General features: G+C 39.8%; 1 protein-coding gene across 9 annotated transcripts in view; it reads left to right on the forward strand.

The window, feature by feature from the left end:
* Positions 1-19210, forward strand: part of ICE1 (interactor of little elongation complex ELL subunit 1) — a 43994-nt gene extending 24784 nt beyond the window's left edge. For 2 of the 9 annotated variants that reach the window (XM_049823706.1, XM_049823711.1), the window contains 6 exons: positions 982-1150; positions 4392-4552; positions 6883-7073; positions 8499-8605; positions 9351-9449; positions 10346-11094. In XM_049823706.1, the coding sequence (XP_049679663.1) occupies positions 982-1150; positions 4392-4552; positions 6883-7073; positions 8499-8605; positions 9351-9449; positions 10346-10527 (909 nt within the window). In that variant the 3' untranslated portion in view covers positions 10528-11094. Of the gene's footprint in view, positions 1-981; positions 1151-4391; positions 4553-6882; positions 7074-8498; positions 8606-9350; positions 9450-10345; positions 11095-13365; positions 14898-15020; positions 15321-15500; positions 16724-19130 lie in introns of those variants that run through there. The other 7 variants (XR_007508899.1, XM_049823708.1, XM_049823709.1 and 4 more) reach the window with 7 other exon arrangements.
* Positions 19211-19735: the final 525 nt, after the last annotated feature.

Here is a 19735-nt window from a genome sequence, read left to right on the forward strand (position 1 = left end):
CAGTATGCACCTAGTCTTGTTCCCTTCTGTGGCTGGTCATGGTGAAAGCCTGGTACCAGAAAATACATGCATATGTATACGGAGAGTATGGATCCCTCCAGTAGCTAACGTTGGACACTCAGTATATCCCGTGGGTGACTTGTGTTCTGCCCACTTGTCTCGCGCGCTGACAGACTTAACAGACACAGAAGCGCACGTGTATCCCTGCAGTAGCTGGTCCAGACCTATGGCCTGACCTGCCTCTGACTCTCAGACCCCCGGTCTTTCAGGTACTTGGCTCGGACCTTCTGGTTCTTCATGAAGCCAACACTCAGACTCCCTGGTGTCTGCAGGCACCCAGTCTAAACCCGTGGCCTCTCCAGCACCTGGCTCCTAAGCCTCTCATTCTGCTCCCCACTTTTAGCCCTCCCTCTAAACATCCTAGAGTAAGTCTTGCACAATCCCAGTATTCTCCTTCTTTGCACCTCGTGTTGAGTCCCATGTTACTGCAGAGAGTAACACCCCTTCCCCACTCCTGCAGTGTGTAGGGGGATCTGGGGAGAGACTCTGCTGTCTCATCATCTAGTAAGTCCCACACCTGGACAAGGGGCTGTTTTTCTTCCTGTGGTAGCTCTGGGATTAGCCGAGTCAGGGTGCTCCATTTGCTCTGATTAGGTTATTGGGGTTCCTCTACCTGTCATTATTCCTCCCCTCACTTTTTGTTTAAGGAAGATAGTTTTTAATCCCATAACTAAACAATTTATATTTCAAGAATAGTAGTCCTATTCTGCATCTTTTTAAGGCGTGTTTATTCCAGGAAGTTACTCCTCACTCTTTTCTCTTTCACTGGTTGCCTCTGATTTACTTTTCTGCATTTTTATATGTATGCAAACAGTATTCCTGCAAATAAGATAGTAGTTCTTTTTACTTGTCATACTACTATAATGCTATCAAATATAGTCAAGTATATAATAGTCTAACAATATTTTTTGTGCCTTATAGCATTTAGCAGAGTCCTTCCTGCATGTTATTCTCAATAAACTCAAGGCTCAGAAGAATGCCACAAATTACAATTTCAATCAGGCTCTATGTCGAGTCTATACAGGAATTTGTCGACAGTTGGGAGATTTGGAAAGAGCCCGCGTTTTCTGCTATAGCCTACTTAAAGAAGGTATAGTATGGCTTAGTGGTCTTGTATCTTAAATATGGCATGTGTCTTTGCTGTAGTGTTCCAGAACAATTATGATTGTAAAAACAAACAAAAGTCCTGTGAAAGGGACATTTTCCTTAGAACTTTTTTTGTATAGTGCAGAAGTACAGACTGTTCTAGAAGAAATTGCCCTTCTCACAGTTCCTCCACATCTGTGTCTCAGTTTAGTGATGACCTGGGCTCTTAGTAGTCTCATTTTTCCAAAGAAATATTTTATTTAGGATCCTCTGTGCTTTCATTTTTGCCCCACCATCTCCAAAATGATGACCTGGGCTCTTAGTAGTCTCATTTTTCCAAAGAAATATTTTATTTAGGATCCTCTGTGCTTTCATTTTTGCTCCACCATCTCCAAAAAGATAATGGGGAATTTCATAGTTTTTGCTCATCAGTATTTTCTTATTTTAACTGAGTAAGGACTGATTGATAAAGCAAGTGTGATTTAAAAACATTTATTGGCTTAAAATTGTGTCAGGAGTTGAACAATACCTTGATCAAGAACCAGTGCATTTGTACAAAATGTCCTTCTTAAAGTTTTATTACTTCCCATTAGCCAAAGTCTTGCTTGGTTGAGAGGTTTTAAAATTTTTGGTTCCCTTCCCCTCGCTCCCCTTCCTTTTGTTCCTGGTAACAAAGGTAATACATATATACTATCGCTGTACTAAATTAAGAGTCTGTCTTAGTTCTGGAAGGACTTCACTTAGTTTGAAAATACTGAACTATGCAGGGCTCAAAACAGTATACTGGTATCTGTATTTCAAATTAAAATAAAATTTGAGAGCACTGGGGAGCAAAATGCTGCAATTTTTCATTGCTTCAGTTAGTGGTTATCTTCCATATAACATCTCTGTCTTTTTCTCTTTTTTTCATCTTAGTAAGGATTTTGATATTATTTCGTTCTTAATTATCTTTTTTTTGTTGTGTTGGGAAATTTTTGATTGGGGTTTTTTGCCTGGGTTCTTTTTGGAATTCCTGTTTTCTCCCCTGTTTTTCTGTCCTTCATGCAGTCCATCATAACTCTCCTTTCACTTTTTTCATGTTAATAGTTTTAATACTGCACCATGTCAGAAACTATTACTTGTCAGATATCTTTTCTTAGTCTAAACTAACAATTAAGCCTTTTGTTTTGCAGTACGTTGGTACTTGGTCTTTTGGGGGGCTCTTGCAAATATTAAGCATTCCCATTTTTTCCTTTCTCTTTCTGTGTAAGATCCAAACTTAAGTAGCTAAATGCAGGTTTTTGTTGAATGATTTTCTGTTCTATACTTTCAGTTGCATGAATTCCTGTTGTGGTTGTTCTGTGGTTTTATTGTTATTTTTTAAGTGTGAACAGGTATAAACACATATTAAGCATTACAAACAATGCTTAATATTTTTTTAAATTTTGTTTATTTTTATTTGTTTACAATGCATTAATTTTAGGGTTTTCTCTATCATGTAGTTTCTCGTATTAATTCCCACCAGAATTATGGCAACACGAGTGTGAGCTACGTGCCAGCCACACAATTGCCAAATTGACTATAAACAGTTAGTACTACTTCATTAGACTGGCATAATCTGTTTTCTTGACTTCTTGTCCATCCTTTCTTGTTCTGTTCTCCTTTCAGGTATTCTGCCTTAAATGACTATAAGTTCAATGTTACCTTTCTTTGGTTATTTTTCCTTTTACCCCTCCTCTGTTCCCCTCCTTTATTAATTTTTTCTTTTCTCCTGTTGATGCCCCTTTAACTCTTAATCATCACTGAGTGAGTCTTTTAAATGTTCCAAATTCATGGGCAGCAGTTCAAGTTGCAGCATGTAGATAATTCTAGTTTAGCAACAGTCCTTGTTCTGACAAAAAGTTCATTCTTCGTTCATGTGATGAGGGGCTTCAGAGTAGAGAAGGTCCATCCAAGACACTGGGTGCAACTCTATAAATTCTTTATGCTCAGTGAATCCGTTAAAGCTTCTTGATTTGATGTATTTTCATATGCTCTCTAGTTCTTAAGATGTTTCTAAAAATGTAGAAGTCATGCTGAAGTGAAAAGGGAAGACACATTTAGCTTTTCAGTTTTCATTGGTTTTTTTATAGCTTTTTATAGTGACAATAGTGTTTCAGGCATATGTATTGCAGTATTGCATTTCATGCATGATCGTAATAGCTGCTTCTTGCTTATTCCAATGTGCTTTTTATTGCTTGCAGTCTACACGCTCATGTTTTATCTTAATATTTTGCCTTGACGATCTCTGCTTTGGTGTTCAGAAGGGTCTATTAACTTCCCTTTGATGGCCTGGAACTCTATCCTCTCTTACTTGTATAGTTCTGGATATATAGTTGTCAGACGCTTGCTTTGAATTAATTTAATGAATGAGGTTTCTTCAACTATATCAGTAGCACACTTTTTGTGTTTATGGAAGTATAAATTTTGACATGCATCATTCATATACGCTCACTTATAACTTGTATAATGTATAATTTCCCTGACAGAGTCTGGGAAAACTGCTGAGCAATATCAGATTTCATATTTGAATTGCATGAAAGCTCTTTGCAGAGGTTTTGGTGTTGTTTTTTTCATGTGGATTCCATAAGTGTATGTGTGCAAGGTGTTAGCAAGTACTGTGGATTTGTACTGAAGACCCTATTTTCACCTTATTATGCATCTCAGGATTATTTTTATTTCTTTTGGACTAGCTCTAGTTTGATCCAGTGATCACAGTGCTCATTTGTGACTGGAGTGTATTAGGTAGGCTTCTGGAGTGCATCTTCCAGTTTAATTTCATCCTAAAAGAATCCAGTTTCAATGCTCCAAGACCATTCTCCTTAGTGAACTAAAGTGTGGTAAGAAGAATGAAGGCAGACTAACCCCAAAATGTTAAAGGAACGGTCCTTTTGCACTGTTGTTACACAGCGAAGTCCAGGGAAGCATCTTCCTCCCCTGCTGCCCCCCCTTTAAAAAAAAAGTGAAATTACAATGGGGGAGGTGGCTTGGGGCGGGGGGGGGGGGGGGGATGTGTTTTTTTTTTTTTCTGGGTCTTTTTTTCTTTTTTAATCTGGGGACTGAGATGTGCTCATATGACTCCCCTTCCCTGGGCTGCAGTTGTTACGTGACTTCTTTGCCTTCTTTCCTATTTATCTTGCTTTTATTACTAGCTTTTAATGCCTAAGTATTTATTTTTCTGGTTTTAAATGTAAAAAACTTACTTTGTTCTCTCTTTTCTTCCTTAGACTTTCCAGACTCAGAAAAATTGATTTTATTTATCATAAATGTGTGGTCTGACATACTTGTCTTCCAAGGTGCAATTAAAAAAGCTATGCAATTAGTTGTCAGGCAGAGTGCAAGCAAGGAGATGCTGGCCTGTTTTAGTGCTTATCTCAACTGGGAACAGGTATGGTCTGCTTTCATTGTCAGGATCAGCTTTTGTCTGCATTGGTCGCTTTGCTGTCTCAATCAAATCAAGCAGCTTACTTCTGATGAAGGGTGTGAAGACACCCTGTGAATCTGCCCTGAAGTCTGTGCAATTGCACAAGTAATGCTGCTTCTGGCCGCCTTCCTGTGGTTGTCTAGACCGTACTAGAATACAACACGTTTCTTGTTTTCCCTATTAAATACTAATCCCTCTGTGAAACATTAAAAGTGAATATTGTTTTCAAACTCTGGCTGGAGTGTGCTTGAACTAGAGAGTTCTGTCCCTCTGTGGAACTGTGACTGATGTTCTTTGAGGTGGTGGTTTTGTTTTGTTTTGTTGGGTTTTTTTAATGTGTACTGGGCTTGTCTGTCTTTCATAGTTCTCTGTGTAATAGGTAATTATCACAGTTGATTTCAAGATGAGCCTGTCTCTTTTTACTCGCGATCTTTCTGTGAGGTAGGCTGTAAATATCCATTTATCACCAAAAAAATATCAGCCAATTAGTTTCATAAGCAGTTGGCATGATCAGTACAAAACGGCAGTGATGGCAGAAGGATGACCAATGTTAAGGACCTAAGGACTTTTGAGATTTGACTTCAAGTCTTTGAGCCCTTGGGCAAGTCATTTAATTTCTGTCAGTTGTCAGCAGGCACATATTACCATCCTGAAAGGGATGTTGCAAAGAGGAAGAATTGGGACGTGCTTGATATCAGTTGGAGCAAATTTATGTCACACAGATGGAAAGCTGGAGGTACTTTCCTTCTGGAGAAGGAGTTTGTGTAACGGGCTGGTGTGTTTGCTTGAAGGCTAGAGCCCCGGTAGTTTTGAAAACCCCATATTGATGCCAGGCTTGCTTGGTGGAAGTGCTCTAGTTTTCCAAATAGCAAGTGAACAAAATAATCTTGATTCATAGCTCACCTATTCCCTATCCTACCATGCTACTCCACAACTGTCTTGGGGACTGTAGCTAGGCTTACTGCTGCCAGCATAGCCTTTAGGTGTTGTACCCACTGGAAAAAGCATGATTTTATTTTTTAAGGTCTGAAACCAGCTCTGAATTTAATATGGTACCACCGGAATTACAGCCCCTATAAACCTCCTGATTTAGTGCAGGTTAACAGTGGAGTGAGTTAAGAGGGCATGGATTTGTATGTTTCTTTTTTGATACAATCATGGTTCTGATGTAGCATTAAGCTCTGGTATTCAGGGTTATGCTGTACTGTAATCCCTGTTTAGCAAAGAATGTGTATTCTCCATTCTATTAGGTCACAGGTTTCAATCTTACGGCAAGAGTACATAAGTAGGCCTCAGTAAATGTTCCTGGAAGTATTAATTCTGTGCACTCGCACTACCTACTTTCTTTATGGATCTTTATGAAATAAGAGAGCTGCTGCAGCTGGGGAGAAGGACCTCAGGAATTTCTGCATTGATGATAGGAGATGACATCATCCTATCTGTAAGATGTTTTTTACTTAGGTGGAAATACCGGGCAAAATTTCAAGTGGATTGTGGTTGACAGTCTGTTATACGTGTAATTTTATGAGAATATTATTCTACTTATGAAAGTAAAGCTCATGTAGAATGGGTATTTAATTCTTGGTCAAAGTATGCCATTTTAGTGACTTGCACCATTGGAGAAATTGCCAATGATATGAGCTTTTGTACCGAGAAGATATGCTGAGCACCCACCATGTTTATGTGATGAGCCTAGACTTTTTTCTTAATATTTCAGATATTCAAAGGATGTTTGTTTTTAAATTTCCTTGCTTGCCCTAGCTATTTAATTAGCAGAATTGTTTCACGTGACATGTTTTCAGTTATTGCTACCTCAACTATTGAAAGTACTTGCTTGGAAATTAGCCCCTAATGAACAATAAAGAGTAACAAATTTCAGCATCAGAAAATCATTTAAAAAGAAACCAAACAAAAAAAACCCAAAACTTACAAAGTGAGCAGGACTAGTCTAATCTTGCATTGGAAAACACTCTTCTGATCTTAAAGCTTCATTGAGAGAAACAAAAATCCCCAAATTGTAGGAGAGAAGAGAGTGGATGTAGGGTTTGTAGGTTTTGTTGTGGTTTGTGGGGTTTTTTTCCAAACTCTCCTTTTAGTAAAAGCATTTAAAAAAAACAATACTGAGTACTTGAAGATTTTAGTTTATATACTCCTTTTGTTTGTGTGAAGTCAAAGCCAAAGTTGAATTTATGGTGCAAGATGCTGTGGACAGTCAGAATCAAATATATGTAAAGAGTTTGGTTCTGGGTTGATAACTTTTCATGCATTAAGATAATCACCTTCTAAAATTCCAGAGTTCCTCTTTAGATGCTGGTATTATGGTCTCAAACCTGCTTTTAGAAATGCAGTCATGTCCAAAAGTAGAATTTCAACTGAGTGAGCATTATGGAGAAGATCTGAGTGAAGATGCTTGGCAATACATATTTGCTGTTGATCTACTCTGCTCTCGCCTGAAGTGGGACTGGACACACGACAATGTTATAAGGTATTGTGGCAAACAGTTCTTTCAAATGTTTTCCTGTGGGGTTTTTTTTGTGGTTTGTTTTGGTGTTGGGTTTTTTTTTCCAAATTTTTGACTTTATGATTTGCTTTTAACATAATAAAACATTGCATAGATACTTAGAAATGAGGGCGGTTTAACCTGATGAGAGCTAGACTGCTGTGTTTGTGTGCCTTATTGATTACTCATTCTATCTTAAAATGAGGAAGTGTAGGATTTTATGGTGCTGGTCCAAGAAATTAACCCTGTTTGAACCATTCTAATAAAGAATTGCTTTTAAAATAGCTATATGTGGACAGCTGTGAAGATTTTGAGATGGATCGTTTGTCAACGAAGCAAAATGATTGATTGTCTTTCTCTGAACTTAACTGTTGAATTCCCCTCCCCCCCATCACTAGAACATGAGGGTGGAACTTTTGATGTGTAAATAGCACTCCTTCAGTGCTGAAAGTGAAATGTAACCTTACTCATTAGCACAGTACCCTGATTTCAGTCTGATTTTAATTCTAAAATCATTGTAATACTTAGATTCGGTGTCTTAAATTTTCTTTGAACCCTATAATCCAGTGCATGGAGTGCTACCATACTTGGTTTGGAAGACCTCATTTTGATACCTACACTGATCTGACAGCCTCTGTTTTCTGTGTAGAGGTTACATAACCTAGTAGAATCTCAAAAAATATGACATTTGTTTAACTATGACATAATGTAATCATTGAGTATAAAGTAAATGCAAATAACTTAAAACCATCATCAACTCTTCTATAAAAGTTACATGTTTTCAAATAGTAAAGTTATTTTTAGTGAAATACTTCTACAATTAATGGAAATTAGCTTCAGTGAAAGGTATGTCATTTTAAGTAAAGCCATACAGAGTTGAGCGTGTGGAGTTGTGCTGATAACAGGTAGCTAAGTCTATTAGCATCATTTTAAGGATGAAAAAAGTCTTATGTCCTTTCAGGTTTAAAAACATGCATCAAATCCTACTTGTAACGTGCAAACTGAATTTTCAGTCATATAAAGAGCTTGCATAACATCTCAGCATGACATTTGCAAGTAACGCAATTTCACATACATCTGTGAAGTCAGTGAAGTGAGTCCTTGACTTTAGGTAGAGATGCCGAATGTTGCAGGGAAATGAATGGAAGATGAACAGGAATATTATTCTGTTCAGGAATGATTCCTCCAGAAAGTTAGCTTTGATAGTTTGGGTTTAAAACCTTCTTTACATTACTCGGAGTTGTGGATGCTTGGAATATTATGAGTTTCCCTAGAAGGTGAATTAAAGATGGAAGTAGAGCTATGGAAATACATGGTAAACAGAAGAACCATTTGTATTCAGTATTTTATAAATATTGTACCACCCTTTCATGCAGTATCAGTGTTTCAAATTCGTTTTGTCTTTCACAGCAAAGTGCTTTGGCCTTCTATGGATAAATGGGTAAAGAAGAGAAAGGGGCATGAAACTGCTCAGTCCATTCCGGATACTGTTATAGCATTGACACTTAGGCTAATAGGTAAGTAATCTAAATTCTTGGCTGAACTTCTGCTTTGTCTAAGTATGTCCTTTGAAAGTGTCAGCCTGCCTGGAAAGTGAATTGAAGTATTTTTGCAGGTTTGTTTGTGGGGTTTTTTCTCCCCACTTTCTTCAAAAATTTTCACCTTAAAAGCCAAACTTTTACAATCCTATGCAGATATTTTCTGTTTGTCAGCCTGTGGAAAGCATGTACATAAGTTTTGAGAGATGTTACTCTGATTTCACAATAACAAATATCAACATGTTTTATGTATTTAAAATGAAATCATCTGTAGCTACGTAGGCTTTATAGTAAAGTGTATAAAATAACGTTTTATATGCAACATAATACCTCTTTCTGCAATTTTAGGTTAGATTCATTTATTTGGGATCTAGATGGCCTCCAAGTTAAATAGATAAACTTTGGGTTTCAATTGATATTTTCAATGTGTAGGCTATATAATATTGTTTGTTAAACAGAAATTGCATTCCTTGAGTTTTACACTTACAGATCGTAAACCTGTGGGAGGTTGGATCAATCTGATGAAAAATTCCTTGGGGTCTTTAGTCACAAAAGGAATAGGACAGCTGTTGTTCCCAAGACAACATGGTAACAAGAATGGCTCGTTCTTGTAATTGAAATTTGCATTTTCTGTTGGTACTTCAACAGACAATCAGTGTAAGTCTGAAAATTAGGAAGTTGACTGTCTGAATGTCAGATACAGAATAATCTTTTTTTCTTTCAGGTCGATTGGGCCAAATAGGTTTGAAGGAAGGATATCTTGCTGCAGTGAAGAATATTAGTTCTGTAATAGGACTGTTTGTACAGCATGCAAAAGAGGAAGGTAAGGTAATGCCTATTTAGAGGAACTTTAGTATAACATCTGCAATGTGAAGTTTTGCCAATGTAAATAGAACACGCACGAATTGAGACACACATGCCAAAACACAAGCCTGTTAGTGCATAACGGGACAAGTTTTCGCTTTCAGTCCCTTTCTCTTCTGAAGTTAATGAGGCATGTGTATTACTTTTTGTTTGAGACAGAGAACAATTCTGAGATAGTTTCAGCCACCTTGGAATTACACTGCTTCATGTAACAGCATACCAGCTGCCTCAGAGAACTTAAAAGGGTGATGTTAACTTGAGCAGTAATAGCTAATTTGTTACCTGCGCAGCAAGATTGCTGTATTGGGAGGGGGCTGCAAGACGGTCCAAATTACTGACTGAGACAAAGCTGGGCAATTAGGGAGCAGAGATCTGTATTGCTAAGTTATTCTGGATGTCAAGTACCTTTTGCAGTGAGACTGCAAAGTGCATTGGTTGATGTTAGGGAGCTGTTTAGAACCACTTGTATAGCTTCTTTTCCTTGCAATCTCAAGTTCTTCCAAGTAAGTGGTGTATGTCTGTGTCTGTTTCAGACTCTGTCTAAACCTGACTGTTTTCATAAAAGTCTGATCACCCTTAACTAGAGTAAAATCACTCGATGCTCAAATTTTTCATGCCCTTTGAATACTGAAAACCTGCTGAATTCAATAAAGTGCAAAGTGCTAGTATAAAATGAGATGTTACAGAATTTGCGTGCAGGTTGTCATCTTGCTACTTTCTGGCTTTAGGCATCCCAATTGTTGATGTGTTTTAATTCCAATTCTTGAACTAATAGTTTCTTTAGATTCAGGTTTCCCCAAAAACATTATTGCATATCAAAGTTTCTATAAGGTGATTTGTGTTAACTTTTTGCAGGTGTTCCCTGGGGCGTGCAGCTGGCAGCCATATATTCACTCTGTGACTTGGGTTCAAGCAATCCGGAAGGTATTGTTGAGGCCCTCCATGCTTGGAGAGCAACAGTTCTTAACAACATCCCTTTTGCTGTCACAAGTGGCATAGCTGAAATCACTTCTCTGTGTAAAATGGAGCTAAACTAAAGTCTAAGGAAGTGGACTGATCTGAAGGAAGAAGTGCCTTATTTTACTAAGCAGTAGTTGGTTCCAGTTAAAAACAATACAAAGTGGTGTGTCCTCTTTTTATTTATTTTTTTTTTAACAGAATGCCTGATCACACAAAGCAAGCTCAAGTATTTTATTTGGCTTTTCGGTTTGACGGAAGAGTTTTTAAAAAATAAATAAAAAGCCTTGCTTTTCCTAATAACTGGTCAGTGATCTGAAAACCAGTGCATCTGACTCTGAGATATTTCTGGTTTGGTGTCAATAAAAATCAGTAATAGTTTCCATTATTTTACTTCCATGAATGTGCAGCATGGGCTGACTGACACAACAGAAGATTGAGCCTGGCTGAAAACCTGGCTCTATTATTTTGTACTATATTTATAAAGTAACTGTTCAGATAGCAGAACTTTGCCCAGATTCTGCTTTATTTTGCTTGAGTAGTCTCATAAGCTTAATTTAAAATACTTGTGTAAGACAGGTAGGAACTGACTTTTTGTGTAACAATCATGTATAGAGTAACAGAGATATTAAATCTCTGAACTTGTATATATGGTATATTCTGATAATGTGTCTCACATTTGATATTGTTCCACTTGGGGAATTTTGTGTATGTAAATAGAAAATTGGTTCAACAAAAGTTCACATTTTTAATGATAGCTTCACTACACTCTGTGTTTTTGTATCTTTCATAATAAAAGAAGCAAACACCATTGTGTTCTTTATGGTCTTTTTAAATAACGCAGAATGAACTGTTGTTTCTAGCTTATATAAATACTACTTTGGGGGGCAGGAGGAAATTACCTATGAGGTTATTTCACTAAATGAACTGCCCATAACACTGTAGTTCTGGCCACTGGAACGAGGGTGTATTGCATCTCTCCGGAATTTTCTGGTATGCACTGGGGGCTGGGGAGGTAGTTTTAAAAATCCATTGAAAACTTCTATTTTTACCACCCCCCACCCTCCCCACCCCAATTATAACCACATGAAGGGGTGAGCTTTGCTAATGCACATTCTCATTGTAGTGGGACCTAGACTCTGCCAGAGCTTTGATGTGGTGTCAGTCTTTTTTCCTTTTTCTTTTGATCATGAAAAGGTCAAAAGGCTTTTAGTCTGCTGAAGGCAGCTGTGAACTTGGATAATGAAATTGTTAACTGGGAGTGAATTGAACAACATACAGTTTACACCTAATTCTTTCTCCTGCGTGTTGGGTCCTTGCAGGCACATCTACACTTTTGGGCTTGTCTTCAGTCAGTTCAGCATCTTTCAGCTGCAGCAAGCACTTTACAATTTCTTCTAGTTCTTGTAAACTTTTTTGGCACCTGAAGACCAAGTTGTGTTTCTTGGTCCTCTCATCAGTTTCTGAGTTGCTGTGGGAGCTGTGGGCTCTCAGCTCTTGTTGATGGATCTTATGTTTCCTGGAGGTTCTGCTCTGCAGTGTGCTGAGTTGTTCATTAAAGAAAGAAAAGTCATCCCCTTCCTGCAGTCCTGCTTGATTAGGTGCTGCTGTCTTCAACAGACAGGCTGCATGCTGCCTTTGCTATTGCCTGTTGTATCCATCCTGTAGCATCATACTTTCAATTTCATTTAGACACAAGCTTTAGCTTACTCTGCCTTGCCAGTTTGTTCTCATATCTGCTTCAGATTAATGTCTGAAAACCTACTGGCTGGTTTTGGTGTGAATGGAATTTTATAAGAACCTCCCTTAGATCTTATGCGTCCTATTCTAGACTCCCTGATAAAGACACCTAAGAAGTAAAATCAATTCACTAACGTTTTTTAAATATTCACTGGAAATGTAAAATTCTGGGTTGGAATAGCTGGTACTGACAGTTCAAAATTTGTAGCAAAAGCACGCATTTTATAAAATATAAATTGTGTATTTTGTGTAGTTACACAATTTATACAAAATATTGTATAAATACTTTGTTTCTGATCAAATTGCCTTACTCTATTGCTTATCTATAGAAGGAAGTTCTTAGTTCACCCATCCACTGTCTTTGCAGTATCTGTTGCTGGCATGTTCTTTATGCTCTGTGCATGACACAAGGGGTAACACGTACGCTGAACCTTCAGTTCTTCTCATTTCCTCACTGAATTGCAATACTTGGTGTCTGACTCCTTTTGATTGTATTTTGATTTCAAAAGCATATTTCTGTGCCACTTGTGGTAGTCATGTTGCATCATAAGACTTTCACTCCAGACATATTTGTATTGTCACAGCTTAAAACAACGTGCCTGAGAAATTCCACTGGTCGTCTATATCACAGATGAAGCACAGTAGCTTCCAAGTTGTGGGGTTCATGCCAGAAGGATTAAGTCTTCAGATCCGGGAGGCTGGCTTGTTGTATCTGTGCTGGATCATTCTGCCTTGTCCTTGGTATCTTTGAAAGCTGCTAGCTTAAGAAAGACCAAACGAGAAGTGCCTTACAAGCCATCTAGCCTTCTTACCTGCTTTTTCTGGATTCCAGCACACTGCATCTCTGGAGGCCTTGGTGATGGCTGCAGACTAATGCCGAGTTATTCAGGCCGTCCTTCAGCACCAAGACAATCACTGCTGACAGCTGTTCCTTCCAGCCACACCTGAGGCAAAACCTTATGAGACTGTTTTCCGCGAGCACCAGTGATGCGATGGCTTTGGTTGCATTTAGTGTTGATTTTTCTTTGGTGCTGCCTTGGCCTTTAGCCCTTTTGCAACTTTGTGCTCGTTCTGTAGCCTGGGGCGTTCAACTCTGTCTTCATTTCTGCCGCTGGCAGGGTCAGCTCTGGTGCAAAGAGCTGGCGTTGATACGCATTGTGATTTTTGTGCCTTTTCAGAGTCCGACTACCACTGCCGTCTCCTAGCCCTCCCAGAGGTTCTCTCCTCTGAAGTGAAACCATGCAGAGCAAAGTGTCCGTTGATTCCAGTTGCAGACGCAGCTGCTGGCATTCCGGACATCACATTGACCAAAGTGAGTCTAACACAGCCAGCTAGGTCAATGAAAAATGCCTGGTAGTATTGGTAATACCTGTGCGCAGCAGGCGCTGTGACAGATGTCTGTCGTGAAGGCTTCTGTTAAGGCTCTGTAGAAATTAATTTGCCGCAGGTTGAAGCTGTGTGCTGTCTGGGACACTGGGCATTTGGGTGATTGTGAGGGCTATGGGGATTTTATGGATAGACTCTACTTATTTTACTTGCATTAAAATGAGCACAGAATATCTGGGGTGGAAGAAGGACAAAAGTAAGCAAAGTTTGACAGTAGAAGAATTGATAATAAATCTGGTAAGAAAATGAATGGGAAATAGATTAAATAAAAGAAAACAAAAAAAGCTACACTGTGAGAAAAGGATCCCAGCTGTTTCAATGCAAAAACATTCCAACCCAAAAATCTTCACAGCAAACAGAAAATCCCGTTGCATTTAGAATTTTTCTAGAACGCTGACCTTTAAAGTATATGAAATTCACAGGGGAAATACTAGAGCTTTCCAAGACCAAAAATCTACAGCTATGCTGATTTTGAAACAAAATAAAAAAAAAAAAAAAAAAAGAAAGAAAAACTCACTAAGCCATTTACATGGAAAATCTTCTGTTCTGCTAATGTGACTTAAAGAATAATTTTTTCTTGTGCCAGAATGTGAGCCTGATTTTAATTCTGTTGTTACTCTCTACTGTCCAATCAAACTGCATTTGAATAAGCAAAATCAGAATCATTAATAGCTGAAGGTGTTTGCTTCTGTTAAATACTCATCACTTGTATAAAAATAATACTTGTACCTCCCCCACACAGTGTCAGTTTTACAGCATTTGAAGAGCTGTAAAATGTCAATGTCCATAAATAAGTGAAGAAAGTATAGTGATTTTCACCATATGGAAAGCTTTATCTGTATAATTCTCAGTAATCAGAAATTGCATAAGTAGATTTCTCATCCAGACACGTTCCAAACACTAAAATCCTATTTTGTGTGAAATACTTTGTCTATTAAAACTGGGATTTTCAGGTTTCTGTCATCATTTGCAGATTTTTGCTTTCTTGTGTTCGCACATGAACATCGACCGTGTGGCCCATCCCAAACTGTGTATTAGAGAACGTTCAAGTGTTCTCCTCCTCCACACCTTCTCCGATTCCTAAACTAAGACATGAAAAGCTGCCTCAACTGCTAAGAAATTAATGCCAGCAATCTCGGGCCCTTTGAGACAAACCACTAGCCATCAAAATTGATCTCAGGTTAGAATACTCAGCTCTAGCACTTCTCCCCGCCCCAATATAGGAGACAGCGAACGTGCAATTGTTTCTTTATTAGGACAGGCTTCTGACTTCATAGCTACATTATCAGGTATTTGAAAAATCCCTGACAAACATATATTTACTCCAGGAAAAGACACCTGTCATCAGTATTGAGGAACAGTTTAACTGTGTCTGTCTGCCTGTAGATGAACAGGATGCTGGAATAAGTTATTCTAGGAAAAACTATTTCTTTTTTTTCTTGTATAGCTTCCTTTATACTAAAAGTTCTTTTCTGAGTGTATCCTAGCATGCTGTGTTGGCAGAAGTATTCCACTGTACGCTCAGTCATACAGCCATCCCTTGCTGGAATACTGTTTGGACGTACGTACCTTTTTTAAACTATGTTTCTACAAAAAGCAGCATCTTGGAGCTATGCTCCCATTTTTTGTTGGCCTGTTACACCATCAGGGTATTTTCCAGGGTGATTCTACCTGCCTAGATAGAGTAGCAAACCTTTTGTGGTGTGAATTGGTTTGTCTTCATAAAAGAGAAAGATCTGGACTTGATTGTTTAAAATTAAGCTCTAGTTATTTTATCAAACCCTGATGGATTGTCTGTCCTGGCTTCTGCTTTCACCTGCCTGTTTTGAACAAAAAGGATTGCTGAAACAGCCACTTTAAAAAGGCCAAAGCAGTTACAAGTTTTCCAGTTTGAAATGATTAACAAAATGACATGCTCTGCCCTCAGTTTTTACTGATGAAATTGCACGTATGAATGGAAACCAATCAGAGAACCCGAAGATCTGTTTTCCAGGAGCTGAAATTAGGTGGGTAGGTCAGTTTGGAATATCACCACGTGGCTTCACGTTCTTCCCATCCTGCCCAACTTCTCTCTCCAGGAAAAGTCAGAGGCTACTATCAATAGACTCAAATTAGAGAGAGAGGGTTTCTTGAGAGACAGGCTTTGTAATGACACTGTTAGTGTACCGAGTAGGCTGAGTTCTCCATCTGCAAAACTCTCAACCTTGTTTAATTGTTCACAGTTTTATAGATCCATGAAATGTTAATGCTTTGGGGTGTTCTGAGCCCATCTATTGCACTCAATGCAACTCCCTTTATGGAATTACTTTTTGCACTTTTTAAACTTAATTTTTTTAAAAATCATTCTCTGGAGCTTAATGAAGCAAAGAGGTACTTCATGGGAGTTAGAAAGAAAATAAGGGAGATATTTACGCAAATGGACTGGTTTTCGACTATTTTGAATTTTAGTCTTAGATGGCTCAAATTCCTTGAGCTGCCACGTCACCCTGGAGACGTCTAAATGTTTGCTGCTGGAAATGGCCTGGGCTTTCTAAATAAAACCTGCTTTTTGTTGGCATGCTTTGGCTGGGACAGAATGAACTCTGACATGGATTAAGCATCAAGGAGACAGCTCAGTACTTGGTGCAACCCATCTCCTTGGGCTTCACACACAGGCGTGAGCCTGGCTCCAGAGAGCTGTTGATGATGGTGGATTCTCTGTTGATTGCACAGGCGTTAACCTGTCTGGTTTTTTAAATCTCAGCATGCTAGGGACCAACGTATAGCGTTCATTTGGGGCTCTTCTGAGATTTTGTAATTGCTCACTGCTTCAACAGTAGTGTGGTGTTAATAGGCAGCTTCATAACACTGCTGGAGTATTGGCCCAACAGCAAATCCCTGCCTGAAGACGAGATCCCTACGTATGTTAATAAAGTTCCGAGTCTCTCTTTGGACCTCCATATACCCCTTCTTTATAACAAACACCAGCACAAATATGGAGACAGATGCCTCTCAGGCTATCAGCCTGTCTGTAGATTTGGCATATTATTTTCTGATTTGGTAGGTTTTCTCTGCAAGCTGGTAGGATTTCCCACCAGAGGTTTTATGTGATTCACTCGATATTAAAACCCAAAAGTAAAACAGCATGTGGGCAGCATATAGACGGGGTCCACAAATTGAAAATGAATGGGAATGATTTAGCCATGAATGTACAAAAAGGAGCAAGCATTGCCTCCCTGAGGATTCTGAAGGTAATGTTATTTTAATAAAATAGACACAACTTGTTTTAGGTGAAATTATGTCATTTACCTCAAAACAGTTTCTTGTGATTGTCCATATATTCAAAACTACTTCAATTTCAGTTTTGTGTAGAAGATGATAGGAAATAAAGCTTGAAGTTCTCTTACATCATCAGTAAGAAACTGCAGGTTGTGTTTTATTCTTCTTTTTCACTTTTTATGTTCTTCCCTATTTAAATTACTATCCATTTTTTTAATTTGTGATGCATCACAATGGATCCATTAACCATATGATAAAAAAAATGTACTAAAGACTGTATTTGGAATCTGAGCATTGGTTTGCGGCCTGTGTAGGCCTATGTTGTACTTAATTTCTTGCTTAAAGCACCACTTAACACAGGGCTTTTAGCTAGTAACTTTGAAACAGAGCGCGTGAGAAAGGTGCGTGTCATTCAGTGCCCAATTTCAAATTAGAAACTCTGATTAACCTTACCATCTAGATAAAAGCAGTGTTCAGTTTCAACTCATTTATGTAAAAAATACTGGAGTTTTTCATAACAGCCAAAAAAAGCTTGAAGTTATCCTACCACCTCCTCAGTCCAGTGATGCAGATATGTTCAGAGCAGAGCTTCAGCAGACTGGGATCAGATCTGACAGACTTTTCAAGCCAAACGATTGCCTGTTGATGGGAGCTGCAGGGGGAATGCCTGGTAAATTAAAGCTCTCTGTTCTCCTTTCTGTTACACTCCAACTCTTGGTGGGACGAAGAGGGTGTATATCCAACTACCTGTATGGGCACGTGTATGGAACTAAGAACGTGCTGTCAGCTTAGTCTAGTTAGTATTTGAGGTGGGTTGACCCTGGCTGGGCATCAGGTGCCCACCAGAGCCGCTCTATCACTGCCCTCCTCAGCTGGACAGGGCAGAGAAAATACAACAAAAGGCTCGTGGGTCACAATAAGGACAGGGAGAGATCACACATCAATTATTGTCATAGGCAAAACAGACTCAACTTGGGGAAATTAATTTATTACCAATCAAATCAAAACAAGGATAATGGGAAGTAAACGCAAACCTTAAAACGCCTTCCCCCACCCCTCCCTCCTTCCCAGCTCAACTCCACTCCCAAATACTCTCCCTCCTTCCCCCAGTGGCACAGGGGGACGGGCAATGGGAGTTGTGGGCAGTCCGTCACCCCTTGTCTCTGCCGCTCCTTTCTCCTCAGGGGCAGGACTCCTCACACTCTTCCCCTGCCCCAGCGTGGGGTCCCTCCCACAGGAGACAGCCCTTCACGATCTGCTCCAGCGTGGGTCCCTTCCACGGGCTGCAGTCCTTCAGGCACACCCTGCTCCAGCGTGGGTCCCCCGTGGGGTCACAAGTCCTGCCAGAAAACCTGCTCCAGCGTGGGCTCCTCTCTCCACAGATCCTGCCAGGAGCCTGCTCCAGTGTGGGTCCTTCCCACGGGGTCACAGCCTCCTTCGGGCATCCCCCTGCTCCGGCGTGGGGTCCTCCCTGGGCTGCAGGTGGAGATCTGCTCCCCTGTGGACCTCCCTGGGCTGCAGGGGGACAGCCTGCCTCACCGTGGTCTTCATCACCACGGGCTGCAGGGGAATCTCGGCTCCGGCGCCTGGAGCATCTCCTCCCCCTCCTTCTGCACTGACCTGGGGGTCTGCAGGGTTGTGTCTCTCACATATTCTCACTCCTCTGTCCAGCTGCCATTTCTGTGTGCCCCGCAACTTTTTTCCTTCTTAAATATGCTCTCCCAGAGGTGCTGCCACTATCGCTGATTAGCCAGCGGCGGGTCCGTCTTGGAGTCGGCTGGTATTGACTCTGTCAGACACAGGGGAAGCTTCCAGCAGCTTCTCACAGAAGGCACCCCTGCAACCCCCTGCTACCAAAACCTTGCCACACAAACCCAATACAGTGTATTAGATCGATTACAAAAATACCCATTCGTAGTTCAAATTAATGTGGAAAGGCCTCAGTAGTCCAGTTAAAATTGTTACACAGAGAAAGAGCCCTTCCTGCTGTCTATCCCTTTTCTGTGGTGTTATGCTCATACTCCCAGTGACCCTCTGGTTCTCAGGGTTGACATTCTCAGATTTTTCTTTCACTTTCTCTGTCTCTCCATCAAGCAACCTAAGGCAGATTCCCAGTTATGCAGTGTGAATGCCTTCTTTCCTGAATGAGTATAGTTAAAGTTATTTAGATGGGCAGAAAAACATAGAACTCGTGATTTCATGTGCACGTATAGTTCATTTATGATGTAACAGAAAAAATTGGAAAAAAAACTTTTAACCAGGCAAACACTGCGAGTGAAATTGTTTTTGATCACAACAGGTGACTATGCAGCAGCAGGACTCACTCGGTCTAAAAGTTGGCCAAGGACACAGCAGTGTCACAAGCAGAGCAGGATGGGCTGAGGAGATGCACGGACAGCGCTGCAGGTTCCAAGTTATGCGGAGCAGAGGGTACATCTGCTGTGACAAGGCTTCCTGCTGCACAGACGCTGCTCTGCCGTATCAGGCTCCTTCACTTTTATTTTAAGCCAGTATGGATGGGGAGCTGAGCGCCTGTTGCTCTGCCTTCTCTCTTACAGCTATAGCAATAAACTGCTCCTGCCTGGCCTGAACCCCCGAAGCAGAGCGTGTGTTTATTCCGCAACACCTGTTAGTCAGTTCTGATGAGAGCAGAGAGCAATAAAAGCCATTTTTTTGCAGGCTTTTAGGTGTATATATAGCATATAATAATTTATTTCTGATAACCTGAGTTGGTTATTAATTGTCTGTTATTTATTATTTAGGGCAAATGACTGAAATTGTCTGAAAATGTAAAGTTTATCCTCGCATTGTGGCTTAACCTTCAGAGGTAGTAAAGCATTGTTAACAAACAGACTATGTCTAGAAAACAAGCTAGAGAACAAATTTATGTTCACTTTCTCAGGA

Source organism: Accipiter gentilis, chromosome 20 (assembly GCF_929443795.1).
Source record: "Accipiter gentilis chromosome 20, bAccGen1.1, whole genome shotgun sequence".
Taxonomy (NCBI): Eukaryota; Metazoa; Chordata; class Aves; order Accipitriformes; family Accipitridae; genus Astur; species Astur gentilis.